Below are 18,052 nucleotides of genomic sequence, written 5' to 3' on the forward strand. Positions count from 1 at the left end.
ACAAAAACTGAGACTCTTCTAAAGGGCATATAATGAAGTCTTCCTCTCACTGAGACTCCAAACTTCCCCACTCTTACCAGTTTCCTCAATCTTTTCAAAACTAGAGTAAATATAAATAAACATGTGCCCCTAGCTTTTTAAATAACAGTGAGAGCTACTGTTCTCCTCAGCACTGTGTCTTAAGTGACGATTCCACACCAGCACCTTTACGTGTAGTTTCTCTTCATGGATGCATAATATTCCACTGAACGGTTTGTATCATAGAACCACTTTGCTATTGATAGATGTATGTGTGCAGGTTGTTTCCAGGGTTTTGCTAGTGAAACAGTGCCATAATTAATACACAGTTTTGGTGTAAGAGAAGAAGGTCTTTAAAAAAAAAAGAAAAGAAGGTCTTTTGGAATTTATTGTAATGAGATATAAACGATTGCATTTTATTTTGGTACTTTATTTTTTTTTTAACAAATAAATTAATTTATTTATTGGCTGCATTGGGTCTTTGTTGCTGCGCATGGGCTTTCTCTAGTTTCGTCGAGCAGAGGCTACTCTTCATGGTGGTGCGAGGGCTTCTCCTTGCGGTGGCTTCTCGTTGCAGAGCACGGGCTCTAGGCGCGTGGGCTTCAGTAGTTGCAGCATGCGGACTCAGTAGTTGTGGCTCGCGGGCTCTAGAGCGCAGGCTCAATAGTTGTGGCACACGGGCTTAGTTGCTCCGCGGCATGTGGGATCTTCCCGGACCAGGGCTCGAGCCCGTGTCCCCTGCATTGGCAGGCGGATTCTCAACCACTGCGCCACCAGGGAAGCCCGGGTACTTTATTTTTAAATGAGCTCTTTTCACATTTTATGCTCTTTACACATGTTAATATGTGCATAAATTTTGTTCTAGTCTTTTTTCTATATAGTGTTTGAATTGGGAATCATATTGTACACTGTTTTATAAATATGATTTTTAGTAACTTATTACTGTATTTTGATGTACTTTTAAATATTTGCATGTATGTGAAGTTGGTTGCTGTTATATTTTCATAAAGGTTCTTTCTTATGGGTCTATAAAAGAAGGAAAAATCCACAGATCATAGGTTGTGCATTATTTACAAATAAAACTTTTGCTAACTTTTAACATTTTAATTAACTCAAAGTATTTTACTTGAATATTCTTCAAATTGTGTAAAACTATTAGTATTGTGTTAGTGCGTGAGAGTGGGAAAATATACTAACTTGAAACAGATGTGAAACTGATTGTTCTATTTACATTGGTAAATGGAGTAAATTGCTAATGGAAAATAATCCAAATATTTTGGAAACAAAGGAAATCTCACAGTTTTTAAAAAATCAAGGTATTAATAAACATGCTAAACTTATTTTTATAAGTGGTTAGCAGTCAATTTGAGCATTTGGTTTTATGGAAATTGTCATGTTATGTACGTTTACTTTGACCTATACTCAAATTTTTGACCATAAATTTTTTTTTTTATTCTGATGGTTAATGAAATCTAATTTAAACTATATATGACTTACTTTTTAAAAACTTCATTTTGTTCCCACTAAATTCATTTGCATGAAGAAAGCATTTCCCCCCCTTTAAAAAACATCTTTGTTAATGGTATTTGTCAAGTTTGGCCATATTTAATTTTCAGAGAAGATAAGATAATGTGCCTAAGGCTCAAAGATCAAATAGAGAAGTTTGCTGTAATTTACTGTTGTTTACATATTGATGAATAGGGTTAGTGTCACAGCTGTGGAGGTGAGAGATTAGCTTTGAAAGCAACAGGTTTGCCATAGGAACAATAGGTTTAGTCATTCCAAAAACAGTTGATTCAGTGTACTTTATGAAACTGGTATATAACTGGGCTGGGAAACCCTAACTTGCCTAGGCCTGTAGACTCTAAAAGGTAAAAGCTATTTTCAATTATAATAAATTGAAACCAAAAATTTGTTAAGAATGAAAATCTAAATGTGCGTTTTACTGGTACCTTATTGTTCTCTTCCTCCCAGACACTTAATTAATGAACTTATTCTTGGCTTGGTGGAGCTGTTTTTAAAAAGTTAGGTTCTGGAGTAGCTTCATTAGTATCTTATTCTAAAAAAGTGAGAAAGTATTACACATACTTGGATAATAATTCAAGCAGTAGAAAATAAAGATTCAAATAAAATGATCATCTCCCTGCCTTTCACCCCACTGCTCACTCCCCGGGTCCCTGATCCTTGTAATGGGTCTGTGTTCCCAGGTTCTTCCCTGTCCTCTCAGAGCTGTTTTCTGTGCATGGAATCACTGAGATGTGCACTCTTCTCTTGTTTGAACACACGCTAGAGCGCCTTGAACGGACTGGTGTGCTTCTTCCTCCAGCACTACGTCTGGGCATAGTTCCAGATCAGTACAAATAGATCTACTGCATTTTTCAAAAAGCTGTGTATGGGCTTCCCTGGTGGAGCAGTGGTTAAGAATCCACCTGCCAACGCAGGGGACACGGGTTCGAGCCCTGGTCCAGGAAGATCCCACATGCCATGGAGCAACTAAGCCCGTGCGCCACAACTACTGAGCCTGCGCTCTAGAGCCCACGTGCCACAACTACTGAAGCCCGCGTGCCACAACTACTGAAGCCCGCGTGCCTAGAGCCCGTGCTCCACAACAAGAGAAGCCACTGCAATGAGAAGCCCGCACACGGCAATGAAGAGGAGCCCCCGCTCGCTGCAACTAGAGAAAGCCCGCGTGCAACAACGAAGACCCAGGGCAGCCAAAAATAAATAAATAAAATAAAAAAAAAAAAAAGAGAAGCTATGTCCGATACTCCATGTAATGAGTGTTCTGTTAAGTTATTTAGTTGTCATGTATTTTAATGGCCATTTAGGTGGTTTTCAGCTTTTTTGCTAATTTAAACAGCACTGTGGTGCATATACTTGTATAAGTGCCAATAATATTTGTAGGTTAAATTTCTAGGAGTGCTAGGTCAAAGGCTGTTTTTATATAGATATTTCCAAATTGCCCTGTAAGGAGATCATATCAGTGTAAGAAAGTGGCTGCTGTCCATCTTCATCTCAGTGTGTTATCTGAGGTTTAAAGTTTGCCAGTTAGATGGGTTAAAAAGCCTATCATTGTGTTTTTATTGCATTTTTTCCTAAAAATGAGTAAAGATGAAGTTCTTATGTTTAAAAGATATTTTTGTTTATTTCCCTATGTACTGTTTATAGCTTCTGCTGATTTTTCTATTTATTTATTAACTTATTTTTGGCTGTGTTGGGTCTTCGTTGCTGTGTGCGGGCTTCCTCTAGCTGCGGCGAGCGGGGACTACTCTTCGTTGCGGTGCGTGGGGTCCTCATTGCAGTGGCTTCTCTTGTTGTGGAGCGTGGGCTCTAGGCATGTGGGCTTCAGTAGTTGTGGCACATGGGCTCAGTAGTTGTGGCTCGCAGGCTGTAGAGCGCAGGCTCAGTAGTTGTGGCACACGGGCTTTGTTGCTCTGCGGCATGTGGGATCTTCCCAGGCCAGGGCTCGAACCCGCGTCCCCTGCATTGGAAGGCAGGTTCCCAACCACTGCGCCACCAGGGAAGTCCAGTTTGTTGATATTTTAAAATTATTACTGAGAGCTTTTACAAATAGTTGGTTTTGCAAGGTTACAAATATTTATTCCCACTTTGTCAACTTTTTAAGCCTTGGGTATGGCATTTTTCTGTGTAGAAAGTTTTAATTTTTATGGGGTCAAATTTATCATTTTTTTAAAAAAATATTTATTTCTTTTATTTTTGGCTGCGTCGGGTCTTAGTTGCGGCGTGCGTGGGTTCAGTAGTTGTGACTCGTGGGCTCTCTAGTTGAGGCATGCAGGAAGTTTATCATTCTTAAATAAGTTAATAGACTTAATGTGTGGTGTGATATTTCTTTCTTAAAGAAAGTCTTCCTCCACACTGAGATTTTAAAAACAATCCCCTCATTATTTTCACGTATTTTTATAGTGCTGTATATGTATATAAATCTCAGGTCCATCAGGAATCTATTCTGATGTGAAGACTTAGGGATACAATGTCATTTATTTAGACTACTCAGTTGTTGTGACACTGTTTATTGAATAATACATTTTTCTCTGCAAATTTGAAATGCCAGCTTTATCAACGGCTCAATCTCCGTTTTTATTTATGTCTCCCTGGAGACCCTCTGACAGTGACCTGTCTGCTCCTGCTTTAGCCTTATTAGTGTAGATCAGTGTTTGTCCCAGAGTATGGAGTGTGATGATTCCGGTGGTACGTGAGAGAACATTTAAAAACATGGTAATTTTTTTCTTTTAACAACTTTTTTTTTTTAATGGTTTGAGAGACGGCAGTTTTGTTTGTTTGTTTATTTATGGCTGCGTTGGGTCTTTGTTGCTGCGCACGGGCTTTCTCTAGTTGCTATGAGCGGGGGCTACTCTTTGTTGCGGTGTGTGGGCTTCTCGTTGCGGAGCATGGGCTCTAGGCGCGAGGGCTTCGGTAGTTGTGGCACGCAGGCTCTGTAGTTGTGGCCCATGGGCTCTAGAGCACAGGCTCAGTAGCTGTGGTGCACGGGCTTAGTTGCTCCGCACCATGTGGGATCTTCCCGGACCAGGGCTCGAACCCGTGTCCCCTGCATTGGCAGGCGGATTCTTAACGACTGCGCCACCAGGGAAGCCCTGGAGTGCTTGTTCTGATGAGGCAGGCGTGGGCGCCAGGGATGGACTGCTTCTCTAACCCTGGTCCGGACGGCTAGGGTGAGTTCCTGGACGCTGACTCCCGTTGTGCACTGTGGTAGGTTTGTTGGTTTGCTGTTTTCGCAGCCTGGTGAAATTTCATTTTGGGAAGTTAATAGTTATTTACTGGTTCGAGCCATGTGTAGGCACTCAGAATTGCGAGTTAGGATCAGGCCTATGCCTTTATTTTTCCCAACTGACTGCTGGGCCTGACATACTTTGATCATTCATTACTGCTGTTTTAAGGGATGGAGTTTGTTTTGTTTTCTTATTTTTTGCTCGTCTTCAGAATAACCACACCCCGACTGGCCCTGTGTGGCGTAACCTGCTGAAGAGTGACCTTCCACGGCATTTGGTGGCCACATCTTTGAGGATGGTGTCTGTGTGGCCTCCAGGATTCTGACTAGTGCAGATACAGTCGTTTTCTGCATGTTGAGTAGTCAGCCCTGTGTGCTGGGTACCCGCCTGAGAATGTGAACTCACCCGTTCATTGTGTGGAGGAATAGGAGTGGAGGTCATCTTCTCTTCATGGAAGAGATGACATTTAAGCTGAGTCTCACCTAAGGCGAGTGGGCGCTTGCCAGGTGCATGTCAGTGCCAGGAGGGAAGGCCAGGCTGGGGAGGGGTGGGGGGTTTGAGACTTGGAGGGTAGTTGGGGGCACGCCGTGCTGGTGGTGCAAGAGAAGGAGGAGGAGGTGTTTGACCGGAATATTCCTGCGCCCAAGGCTGTGTTTGAACTTGACCCCTTAGAACACACTGGCCGTTCTCAAATTACGGTCTCAGATAGGCTACCATGAAGTAGGAAAATAAGTCCAGCGTGGTAGGTTTTACATAACTTTGGTTCATGTAAATAATTGAGCATTGAGAAGGGATGGTTCCGTCTAGTGTCCAGTGGTCTTTCAGGAAATGAGTATTAGATATTGCAGTTTTTGTTTGTTTTAAAGGCGTAGCAGCCCTCTGTGCAGGTAGAGGGTGGGAAGCCATGGAAGGAGTTTAAGCTTAATTCATGGGTGATTTGAACTGAATTTTCAATCCATACTTCTTCCCTGTTCTTTATTACCTGTTGACTGACTTGTCGGTCCCAGAGATGTCTCAAGGTCAGTGAACTTTAACTTCGTCGTTCTCTCCCTTCCATCCCATGCTGTCTTGGTATATGGCTCACCTAGCCAGAGATGGGGGTCTCCCGTTCCCTCTCGATGCTGGCCTCGAGGTCAGCCCAGCCCCTCCCTCCAGCCCTGCTTCCTGCCCAGCGCCCCCTCTCGTGCCTCTGCTGCTTCACGTGCTTCCCCCCTCTGCTGGGATGCTTTCCATCTTGTCATCCTTCTGAACACAGCCTTCCAAGATTTCTTTCGCATTCACCTTTTCTCCTGAGAGCTCTCTGAGTCGCGCCGGCGGAGTGCCTGTCCTTTCTCTGCGCTGCCTTGTCCCCGGCGCCCACCTGTATTGAGCTGTGCGCTCCCGGGGCGGGGCCGCTCCTGCTGACTCTGCTGTGTTGCCGGCGTCTGGAATCGTGTCCGGCCCGTGGTGGGTGCTCCATTCATAGGCTTCTTCTGCTGCCACCAGACTGTGCACTCCTTGGGAACAGACACTTTTGTTACTTTTAAAACAGCCAGGGCCTAGCATGACGCATGAGTCAGCCAGTATTTGTTGAGAATAAATTCCTCTCCTGTGCCTCGTTTGAAAGTCTTTTGAACAGAGACGGTCTCTGAGTTGGGGAATATAGGAAGAAGCTCCGGTTCTGATGTGGAATTTGGTAGCTAATTCAGGTGCTACATGTGATAGTGTACATAATCTATAGACATCGGTTAAGTGCTCTGTCACACTTTTCTTTCTGTGCTGAATTGGCTTTTTATGGCCACCTTTGTGTCCCAGGCCTTTGCGATTGCTTACTTCGCCTTTCCTGGGCGTTCTGGATCCTTTGTTTCTCACCCCCTCCTGCTCCCCATGCCTCTGAACTCACGGCACATTTTGGTGGCCCCCCCCCCAGTTTTTTTCTGTGGCCTCCCCTCCCCACCAGCCTCCTTTCCGATATATCTTCCAAATTACGTATGTATTATGAAGACAAAAGAGTTTTAAACATTTCTCAAAATGTGAAATAATATCATACTTAATGTTGTTTTTCAAAGTAAATAGTACACTGCTCAATAGCTTCGGCTCTGGGCCCGTCTTGAGTTCAGATCTTGGCTCTGCCACTCTTGAACCTCACTTTTGTCATCTGTAAACAGGAAAAGTAATAGTGCTTAAACCGCATTGGGTTATTCTGAGGAATATGTGATGAACCAAATCCTAGGGTTTAGAATGTTGCTTAGCACGTGGAGGGTAAGCCCTCAGTCCGTGTTAGTTGTCTGTGTGCTGGGGCACAGTGGTCGGGCACAGAGGAATCAGTGTTGGTGGCAGCTGGCGCTGTCCTAGAGTCTCCTGTCCCATGTGGCTGACGTGACCTGTGGGGTTGGTTGACCTCCCCCGCAGACCTTTCCCTCCTCTCTAAAATATTTAGGGAGCATGAGTACTCTTTGAAAAGACCTTCACATTATTGTAAACTACAGTGGAAGTCACATGTAAGGGTTTTTGTGTGTGTGTCCAGGACTTTGGATTTGCTTGCTATGCTTATTTTATAATTTTTGAAATGAGCTATTTTAAGTAGGAAACTTTACAGCCCTCGAGCACAGGTAAGAGACGTGACCTTCCATTTATATGGTGTCCTCTGTCCAAGGATTTTAATCTACAGGTCATCAAAGGGTAAGGATATTCATCCTCAACACATTCAGCATTGCCTCTGGTGCGTGCGTTCATAGCCATCTCATATCGTATGCTTCAAACTGAAAGTATTCACTTAGAATCCAGTTATGCTTTTTGATAATTGGTACCTATTTTGATTTTTAAAATACTTCAAACTCGGTGCTGTGTTGTAGGTATTCAGAAGTGCTTTTCAGCTGTCATGATTACTCCTTTTAGACTACTTTGTTTTACTTAAAGGAAATGTTCGTTCGTTCATTTTGTAAATATTTATTAAATCCCTACATGTGGCAGACATTGAAGCCAATGATAGGGACCTGGTGGTAAGAGACAGGCCAGGCCCTCAAACCCACAGGGCTTTTAGATTACTGACAGCTAAGCTTATGTGTGAAGTCAATTTGGTGACTGTTTTGCTGGCATGTACCATTTTTTTAAAAGTAAAACGTGGGTTTAATTTCAGACATTAAGTACATCTTCTCGTAGTTGTAACAGCATGTATCATTTTAAGAAATCTTAGCTCTTTAACTATAACCAAGTAATGAACATATATTAAATCTGATTAAATGGAATAGAAGGAAGAGAAATTACAGACATGTATTTACCACTCCTATGCATAAATAAAGATAATGACCAGAAATATGGCTGTATTTTTATCTAGAAGCTTTCCATAATTCTGAGCACTTTTTACTTTAGATTTTTCCATTCCTCCTCCTCCTTTTAATTAATCAGTTAAAAACGAAATATTTTTCTGACCTTTGACATGTAATAGATAAAGACTTTTTATTTGAATTCAAGAAATGAAATTCTCTGTAATGGAAAATATCTGGAGGATTTATTTCTTTGGCTCAAAATTTTGTCAGAAACTTTTCGCTCTACACATGTATTCCTTCACATATCAAAGTATTATTTTAAATTGGCTTCATTACTTGCTTTCTGACTCTATTCTGATGAGTTGTATGTTTGTGTTAAGAAATTTAGGTTTATTAATTTTTCTAATGATTTATATGTTGATATCTTAGGCCTTTAATTTTATTTTGGATTAAATTTACAAAAATAAAATGCCCATACAGTATAGACTGGAATGGTTCTGGGGGGGAGGAGGGTCGTCTGTAAGTATTTTTATTTTATTTGAAATGTTTAACTTTCCCATTTGTTATTTCAGTTCCTTCTACATATCAAGTAATTTTATTCGAAATATAGTTTTACTTAAGATGAAAAGAATTTTAAAAATTTTGATAATAAAAGACTGATTTTTCTCACTGAAATTTTTATTGAGATAATTGTAGACTCACATGCAGCTGTTAGAAATGATACAGAAAGGTCTGTTGTTTGCACTGCCTAATTTCCCCTGGGGGTTGTATTTTGCAGAGCTGTAGTATGTGCTCACAAGCAGGATATTGACATTGATACAATGCACTGATCTTACTCAGATCTCCCCAGTTTTACCTGAACTAACATGTGTGTAAGGAAATCAGAGTTTATTCTTAGAACACTACTGAAATACTACAATTAGATCTGTGGCCTGGGGGTGGGGGTGAGGGAACCATTTAGCCTCTTGCGCCTCAGATTTCTTACTAAGTCAGACAGTTTGATTGGATGATCTCTAGAATCCTTTGGGTCAAGACATTCTATAATTTTTGTATGAGAGTATTTTAGAATTTGAAATTATAACCTTTATCTTTTCTCTCTTTTTTGTGTTTAGGAAGAAAAGGCTTCTCTTTTACATCGTACTCAGGAAGAAAGAAGAAAGAGGGAGGTAAAAACAGTTTTGTAATAGTCCCTGTAGATAAACATTTTTCCATGGCATCTAAATAAGTCTTGGTTTTCCTGTTTTATATATTAGATATATGTATGTTATATGTGACATAACTTAAGTATTTATATGTATGTTAAACTTAAGAAACATTTCTGGATTTGTTGGATTTTATGGTAGGTCATCTATTCTGGAACCAATGTAGAAAAGATGGACTAAAAGAGCAGTTTCCAGAATAGAGGGAGAAAATAGGCTTTCAGTTCACTTACTTGCTTATGATACGGCTTCCAGAAGATGTAGAAAGTCTTCGTGTATAGTGTTCATGTTTTGTCAAGCAAAAGGAGAAAACTCCCTGTCAAGGCAAGTTATCTTAACTATTTGTGAGGAAGCTGAATAAATGAAAGGAGCTAGTGACATTTGGCATTTTAGTCTTTATTTTACATTTTATCTTTCGGAGGTAATTTCTTAAAATGGCTTTACTTTGTTGATTAATCAGCAATTGTTGTGTCTTATGGCCTGCTTTTCTAGGTCATTTTTTGTTTTGTTTTTTAATAATTCATCCATTCCTTTAACAAATATAAATTGAGAGCTTGTTATGTTCCAGGTACTTTTCTGCTGGCTGGGTATATAGATAGGGAATAAAACAGTGTTTCTGCTGGGCCGTAGAACACAGATGTTCATCAGGATCCTGAGATGGGGACTGGGAAGGTCTGCTTTGGATAGGGTGTTGAGGGAAGGCGTCCCTGAGCTGGTGAGAGTCGAGTGGATTTCTGAAGGATGGAAAAGAAAAGCTGTGGAAAGCTGGAAGAAGAGCATTCTTGGTCAAGGGAACAGCAGATGCAAAAACGCTCAGGCAGGGTTTCTCAACCTTAGCATTTTTGACATTCTGGCCAGGTAATTCCTTGCTGTGGGGACTGTCGTGCACACTGCAGGATGCTTAGCAGCATCCCTGGCCTCTCCTCCAGATGCCGAAACACCCCCTACCCCCGCTGAGACAGCCACAGGTGTCTCCAGAAATTACCGAACGTTCCCTCGGTGGGAATTGCCCTCACTTGAAAATCACTGCTCAAGCAAGAAAAGTGTGTATTGGTTGGTGTATTTTATCTTTTCTGGAAAATTCTCAATCAGCCATCTCTCCCAGTCGTGCCTCTGTTGCATCCTCCCTCTCCTCCTCCTCTTGGATTCACATGACAGAGATGTTCGACCTTTGCATTATGTCCTGTGTGTCTCCTGTACTCTTTTCGGTATATTTATTCTTTGAATATCTATGCTTTGGTTTGGCTGTTTTCTTCTGATCTAACTTCTGATTTACAAATTATCTCTTTTAGTGATGTCTGATTGTTAAGTACATCCATTGAGTTCTGAATTTCAGTTTTTATTTGAGTTCTAGAATTTTCTTTGATTCTTTTATTTCCCAGTTCTCTTGTCTTTTCATTTCTTGCACGTAATTGTAGATTTTTAAAGATAATGTTTACTCTCCAGTGTTTGGAATTCCTGTGGGTTCGTTTTTGTTGTTTGTCCTCTTGATTTTAAATTCTTGTCTTTGCCTGGTTATTTTGGTTGAATACCGGACATTGTATGTTCCAAACTGAAGCGATATCTTCAGGATTAGAATATGGCCTCTTCTTTTTGGAGAGCATTGCATTTGCTTCTGGCAGGCAGTGGGGGAGGGATGAATCCCCTTTAAAACAGGGAAGAGCTAATCTGAAGCTGGCCTCCAGGCCTTGTGAGGACTCGCCTGTCCTCAGCGCACCTGCCAGAGAGCTGGAGTGTTACTGAGACTCTTCCCCAGCAAACAGCTGAATGAGTTAAAATAAGTGTTTTGAAAATGCATGTGATGTTATATGAGTTTTTAATTAAGTGCTGTTAGAGTCATCATAGTTATGAATAGATTCCCAAACTAGGTTTAAGTTCAAGGGTTCCCTTTTTGTAACCATTTGAAGCTCAGAAAGTACACTTTTGTGACCTGATGGTATGTTCTCTAATCCCAAGATTGCGTGAGTGTGTATGTGCCTTTCAAGCCTGGTAGGTGGCATTCATAGAAGATGTGAAACATTGTCATGTGATAAGACAGAGTACAGATTTTTGTGTCACACCTGAGTTTGCTCTCTGACTCATATCTTTTGGCATCACTTACTTAATCTTTATGGAAGCCTCGGTTTCTGTGTCTTTAAAACAGGAGTAATACTCACCTGTAAGGTTATTGTATGAATGCATGTGAAGTGTCTCTCTTAGGGCTGGCACATAGTAGGCTCTCAAACACTGTTAGCTGCAGTGGTTATAATGATGATAAAGAATATATATTTTTGCTAGGTCACTGAAAGTTTTTTTTTAACATCTTTATTGGAGTATAATTTCTCTGCAATGGTGTGTTAGTTTCTGCTTTATAACAAAGTGAATTAGCCATACATATACATATATCCCCATATCTCCTCCCTCTTTCATCTCCCTCCCACCCTCCCTATCCTACCCCTGAAGGTTTTAAAGACAGAGTCGAGTTGATAAAAATTGGAGTTTTCTGCTTGGAAACAAAGTGACCTTTAAAATAGATGCTTCTGTTGTCTGTATTTTTTTTAATGCTTAAAACAAAAACTTAAAAAAAAGGAAGTCTTTCTATGCTGGTAGAATTGTAAAATGGTGTAGCTGTTTTGGAAAACAGTCCAGCAGTTCCTCAAATGTTAATTCCATGCCTAGATATACACCCATGAGAAATGAAAACCTATGTCCCCGCAAAAGCTGGTACATGAATGTCCACAGCAGCATTATTCATAATAGCCCAAAGTGGAAAGAGCTCAAATGTCCATCAGTTAATAAGTGGATAAACAAAATGAGACATCCGTACAGTGGAACAGCCATAAAAAGGAGTGAAGTACTGACACATGGTACAGCGTGGATGAACCGTGAAAACATCATGCCAAGTGAAAAAAGTCAGACACAAAAGGCCACATGTTATGATTCCATTGTACATAGTGTCCAGAATAGGCAGTTCCATATAGACAGAAAATTGATTAGTGATTGCCAGCAGTGGGGGGTCGGGGTGGGAGGACACAGAATGAGGGATGACTGGGTAAAACCCCTGGGTACAGGGGTTTTATTGGGGGTGGGTGATGAAAATGTTCCAAAATTAGACAGTGGTGATGATTGCACAACTTTGAGTATATTAAAAATTGGTGAATGGTGCACTTACAGAGTGAATTTTGTGGTATGTGAATTATGTAGCTTTTTTTTTTTTTTTTTCAAGTCTTAACTAGTATTTGTCATTTTCACTGATCCTGACCCATTGTTCCCTCCTCCCTGCATTATTCAGGAAGAAAGACGAAGATTGAAAAATGCAATAATTATCCAGTCATTTATTCGAGGCTATAGAGACAGAAAACAGCAAGTAAGTTTGTTTTTAAACTGAGAAGGAATTAGGTATGAGAGAGCTTATTTTATTTTATTTATTATTATTTTTTAATAGATTGATTGATTGATGGATTGATTGGCTGCGTTGGGTCTTCCGTTGCTGTGCGCGGGCTTTCTCTAGTTACCACGAGCGGGGGCTACTCTTTGTTGCGGTGCAAGGGCTTCTCATTGCGGTGGCTTCTCTTGTTGCGGAGCACAGGCTCTAGGCGCACAGGCTTCAGTAGTTGTGGCATGTGGGCTCAGTAGTTGTGGCTTGCAGGCTCTAGAGCGCAGGCTCAGTAGTTGTGGCACATGGGCTTAGTTGCACCGCGGCATGTGGGATCTTCCCGGATCGAACCCGTGTCCCCTGCATTGGCAGGCGGATTCTTAACCACCGTGCCACCAGGGAAGCCCCGAGAGCTTATTTTAAATATGGCCTTGGATTCTTAGAAGTGGAATTCATTTTGTACGTGTTTTTGTGTGTACTTGTTTAATGAAAGTTAACGTGGATAATAGTATTTTCCCCAATAGTTAATTTTATTAGTTTATATAAAGATTTATAGACAGATGAGTTTTTTGGTGATTTTTAAATTATTAAATGCAAACATATGCCAAACCACGGCTAAAGATCACAGTAGAAGGAGGTGGTGGAAGACTCCTGCATAGGGCATTCATGGCTCTGTCACTACATTCCAGGCTTTTTGGGTTTCATTAACCGTTTACCAATGATAACTTCTCAGCAACGGAATCTTAATTGTCAGTTTCCACTACTCCAATTTAAACACTGAGTGACCATTTAGACCATACGATCACGTGATCCTGTCTTTGTGTCTCGTTTTGTTGTCAGTACTCCATCCAGAGAAGTGCATTTGATCGCCATGCCAGCTTGTCCCAGCCCGGTGGCACTTTTTCCATCGCCAGCGGTCCCAACCTTACCCTTTTGGTGAGGCAGCTTCTGTTTTTTTACAAACAGAATGAAGACTCAAAACGCTTGGTGAGTGTTGACTACATTTTCACTAACTCTTGTTAATGTGTTTTCCAGCTTTTGGTTTAATGTGGTCAGAAAACCCCTCCAGCGTGTCTCACCCTTGTGACTTCCTCAACCAGCAGTAATAGGTCGTCTTGGTGATAATGTTTTACCTCTTAAAAATCGATACAGATTTTCAGTAGGCTTTTTCATTTTTTTATTAAGGAAAATTTCGAATATAAGAAACAGCAGGCTACTCTGTTGTGCTGTCCCCGTTACCCAGTCTGCACAGACAGCACCTTGTTTTGCACAGAACCCTCTACCCTGTGCCTTCCTCCCTGTGACGTGCATCCTCAGTATCATAGCCTGTTACCTGTAAATACGTAAATGTAAATCTCTAAACTCTAGGGTCTCTCTCTTGAAACGTCTAAAATATAATTGTGTAACTTAAAAAATGTTATAGGTTTTGATGTTATCAGTGATGAGGAACGGTGTGTATTAACGGAGGAGATACGTGGATGAATCATCTTTATAAAGTGGAACTTGTTACTGTGTCCAGTTTCCCAGGAAATATTGAGATTCATTAGGTTAAATACGTATTTATTCTTAGACATCCTTATTTACCTGGATTAAAAATCTCTAAGTAAAACATGGGTATACAGTGAAAAGTAAGTCTTCCATGCTCCAGCCGTACGTACTAGAAGGACTCTTGTGTGGACTTTAAGTACAGAAGACATAGGAATACTTTATTGCTTATCTGGTGTTGGGCTTTAACACCCAGCGTTGCTTCCTGTATTGAGCTAGGCTGGGCCATGGGAAGAACTTTCCATAAATCTTTAGAGGCAGTAAAGATGGCTTTCCTTAAATGCAGGCTCTTTTTAAAATTAATTAATTAATTAATTTATTTAATTTATTTATTTTTGGCTGCGTTGGGTCTTCGTTGCTGCGCGCGGGCTTTCTCTAGTTGCGGCGAGCAGGGGCTACTCTTCGTTGCGGTGCGTGGGCTTCTCATTGTGGTGGCTTCTCTTGTTGCGGAGCACGGGCTCTACGCACGCGGGCTCAGTAGTTGTGGCTCGCGGGCTCTAGAGCGCAGGCTCAGTAGTTGTGGCGCATGGGCTTAGTTGCTCCGCAGCATGTGGGATCTTCCCGGACCAGGGCTCGAGCCCGTGTTCCCTAAAGGCAGGCTCTTTCTAGGCTTTCTATCTAAAGTCTGTGAGAAGAAGAATGAGAAGCGTACAGCAGCAGGTCATCTGGCTCTCTTTCTGGAGCAGTCTGTTCCTTCCTCACGTACTCTGACCTTGCGGATTGAAGGTCAGACGTGGAGCACAGCCACGTGGGGGTCAGAAGGGCCATCAGTCCTGTCTCTCCAGAGCACCCTTCCCTTTGGAGAACTGCTTGTGCCCCGCTCTGAGGTCTGGTCGGCGGCTCCTGCGTGGTTTCTGGACGTGCTGCAGCCGCCCAGTCCTACAGGCCCCGTGTAGGATTAGAATCAACCAGGTCCTCAGACCTGGTTTGTATGAGACAAGCGAACTGGATTGTTTGTTCAGTTTGCACACAAAAATGCAAGAACAATAAATCAGTCATATGTGGAGGGAAAGTCTCCTGCCCATCTTCAAGTACCCTAATTCCTACTTTAAGAGCAGGCGTGATGCCACTTTTGATAGTTTTTCTAAGGTGCTCTGTGCAAAACTGTGCGTATATGGCTGTCCCTTCCTCACCCACTCCCTTGATTTATTTATTTTTTTCATAGTTCTTTTTTTTGAACTTTGGGTTTATTTATTTATTTATTTATGGCTATGTTGGGTCTTCGTTTCTGTGCGAGGGCTTTCTCTAGTTGCGGCAAGTGGGGGCCACTCTTCATTGCGGTGCGCGGGCCTCTCATTATCGCGGCCTCTCTTGTTGCGGAGCACAGGCTCCAGACGCGCAGGCTCAGTAGTTGTGGCTCACGGGCCCAGTTGCTCCGCGGCATGTGGGATCTTCCCAGACCAGGGCTCGAACCCGTGTCCCCTGCATTGGCAGGCGGATTCTCAACCACTGCACCACCAGGGAAGCCCCCTTGATTTATTTTTTATTATAATGACTGTAAATATGGTCGCTGCTAAAATAGTGTACTGTGATTGCATTTTCTTTTATGTACAGTTTTCTTGAGTTATTCTGGAGTTAATTATTGTGTCATTTCTGTTTAATTATCTTGGAATCTCTTTATGGTAAAGTCTTCTTCCACCTCCTAACAGTAAAATAATTCTCAGTACAGTTTTCCGTGATTGGAGAGTCAGGTCACGGATGCTCTTTCCCCCCGAGCCGTACCTTCTGCGTCCCGGGAACTTGCTGCACGGTTTGGAGTGGTTGCTCTCCACGCCTGCCACGTTCCTGGGAAAACCTCCACTTTGCTTTGCGTCCGTTTCAGGTCCTCTTTCCTGATTCCGTATCTTTTTGCTTTCTTGGTTTACTCCCTTGTTTTATTGATGTACAGCCTCAGTTAACTTCCTGAGAAAGGATGGATAAGACGGAAAGTTTTTGAAACTGTACTTATCTGAATTTAGTAAATAACAACAAAAAGTTAGGCAAAGCAGATGTTTAATGTACTTAGAACTTTTGGGATGATATTGGTGCATTTGTCAAGAATGTAAAAAACAGTATCAAAATCCAGTCCACTGCAAGGATATATTTGTACAGCACCGGGAATATAGCCAATATTTTATAATAACTATAAATGGAGGGTAAACTTTGAAAACTGTGAATCACTGTGTTGTGCACCTGAAGCATATAATGTTGTACATCAACTATACCTCCATTAAAAAAAAAAGTCCAGAAAGTGTTCACATAAAGTGCTTTGAGGTTTTTTTTTATGTCGTTGAAACGTAATTACTTGATTAATGTATTTACAGCCTTATTCTTGTACTTCCTACGGTTGGCCTTCAGATTTTTATAATGTTTAGTTACTGTACATCCTGTTTTTATTTGTTAATGGGTAGTATTCAATACAAATTTTAGAATGAACTGCGTGTCAGATAGTGCAGAAAATATTTGTATGATGTTGGTTCCTGAGAAAATATGAACAAGTAGCTCCAAATACCTCAAGAAGAAAGCTTGTGTGTAGGTAAATTAACATTCGGATTGGGTCTCAGAGTTATTTCCACCCAACTTAGGACACACTCGAATTTATCATGCAAAACACATGTGTTAGTACTTTAATTGTTTGATAACATTTTATATCAAATAAGTGTTACTGTCAGAGGAGAAACTCTGTAAAAATGACAGGTAAAGAGAAGGTTCTGTGGCACATTTAAGAAGCTGTCTTAATTTTAACGCTTCTAAATGGGTCTCATGAAATGAACAAATAGCAACAAAAATATCGTAGAGGAAGTATAAGAGATTCCTGTTCAGTATTGTGTTTTCAAAATCACTTCTGGCAGCTGTATCCACACTAGAGAGGCCTCCTGGATGGGAGCTCAACAGAAATCTAACTCAGCATTTGCCCACCGCGATGGCCATCACCGTGTCCGGGACAGCGGTGGTTTTGGCCATCCGGACGCGTCTCTGACCTTTTTTCCCTCCAGCTGTGTGGACGTATAATTGACAAATAAAATTTTAAGATACTTCAGGTGCACACTGCAATGGTTTGTATAAACATTGTGATAGGATTCCTCCTGTCTAGTTAAGTGACACATCTCTTGCCTCACATGCTACACACCTGGCCTTTTATCGGGAATAGTGGGACTGAATGATTGCCTTTTCTACCGAAATTTCATGGAGTTAGGGAAGGAGAGTATCCACAGGAAAGGTGCTGGAAACTCAGAGGAGAAAGGTAAAAAGAAGGAACTGTTATCCTTTGTAACTTATGATTAAGATTGTGATTCTCATATGTTTTTATTGTGGTTTGCTGATTTTTGCAAATGAACTTTTTGTTTCACATTTACATGAGTTTTAAGTACTTTTAGTAATAAATTTAGTAATTTAACTTCATGCTGATGTGCTTTCTTAAGATGGAAAATTCAGGACGTGTGTGTACTACTATCTAAAACCTGACTTAGAAGATTTACTTCTTCTTATCATGTTTTGATTATTTTGATTAAGTATTTACCAATTAAGGAAATTTTGGTATGTTTGTAATTAGTAAATAATTAGTTTTTTATGGACTGAGTGTTATAATTGTATGTTTTGCTGTTTCTTTCAGATATGGATGTATCAGAACCTAATTAAATATAGCTCTTTGTTTGTCCAGCAGTTGGATGGATCTGAGAGACTTACGTGCTTATTTCAAATAAAGAGGTTGATGAGCCTCTGTTGCAGGTAAACCCATCGTTGTCAGCAACTTGTGTAACGCGGTGATCACTTTGTCTAGAGGAATACCCTTTGGTTTTCAGTGTCTGTGGCAGTGGTTTTCCCTTTTTTTTTTTTTTTTTTTTTTGAGACTGGACTGTTCTATGTATTACAGTTTTCACTCCTGTGATTCTCCCTGTAGAAATTAAAACGTAGATATAAATACCTTCCAGATGATGTTTTCTTTCAAGTAGGCTCTGG

At 41.1% G+C, this 18,052-nt stretch overlaps 1 protein-coding gene across 4 annotated transcripts in view; it reads left to right on the forward strand.

The window, feature by feature from the left end:
- UBE3C (ubiquitin protein ligase E3C) overlaps positions 1-18,052 on the forward strand; it is a 123,272-nt gene that overhangs the window by 12,300 nt on the left and 92,920 nt on the right. For all 4 annotated transcript variants that reach the window (XM_061199001.1, XM_061198999.1, XM_061199000.1 and 1 more), the window contains exons 2-5: positions 9,127-9,180; positions 12,485-12,559; positions 13,409-13,555; positions 17,706-17,821. In XM_061199001.1, the coding sequence (XP_061054984.1) occupies positions 9,127-9,180; positions 12,485-12,559; positions 13,409-13,555; positions 17,706-17,821 (392 nt within the window). The remainder of the gene's footprint in view (positions 1-9,126; positions 9,181-12,484; positions 12,560-13,408; positions 13,556-17,705; positions 17,822-18,052) is intronic.

The sequence above is a fragment of the Eubalaena glacialis genome, chromosome 8, assembly GCF_028564815.1.
Source record: "Eubalaena glacialis isolate mEubGla1 chromosome 8, mEubGla1.1.hap2.+ XY, whole genome shotgun sequence".
Classification (NCBI taxonomy): domain Eukaryota; kingdom Metazoa; phylum Chordata; class Mammalia; order Artiodactyla; family Balaenidae; genus Eubalaena; species Eubalaena glacialis.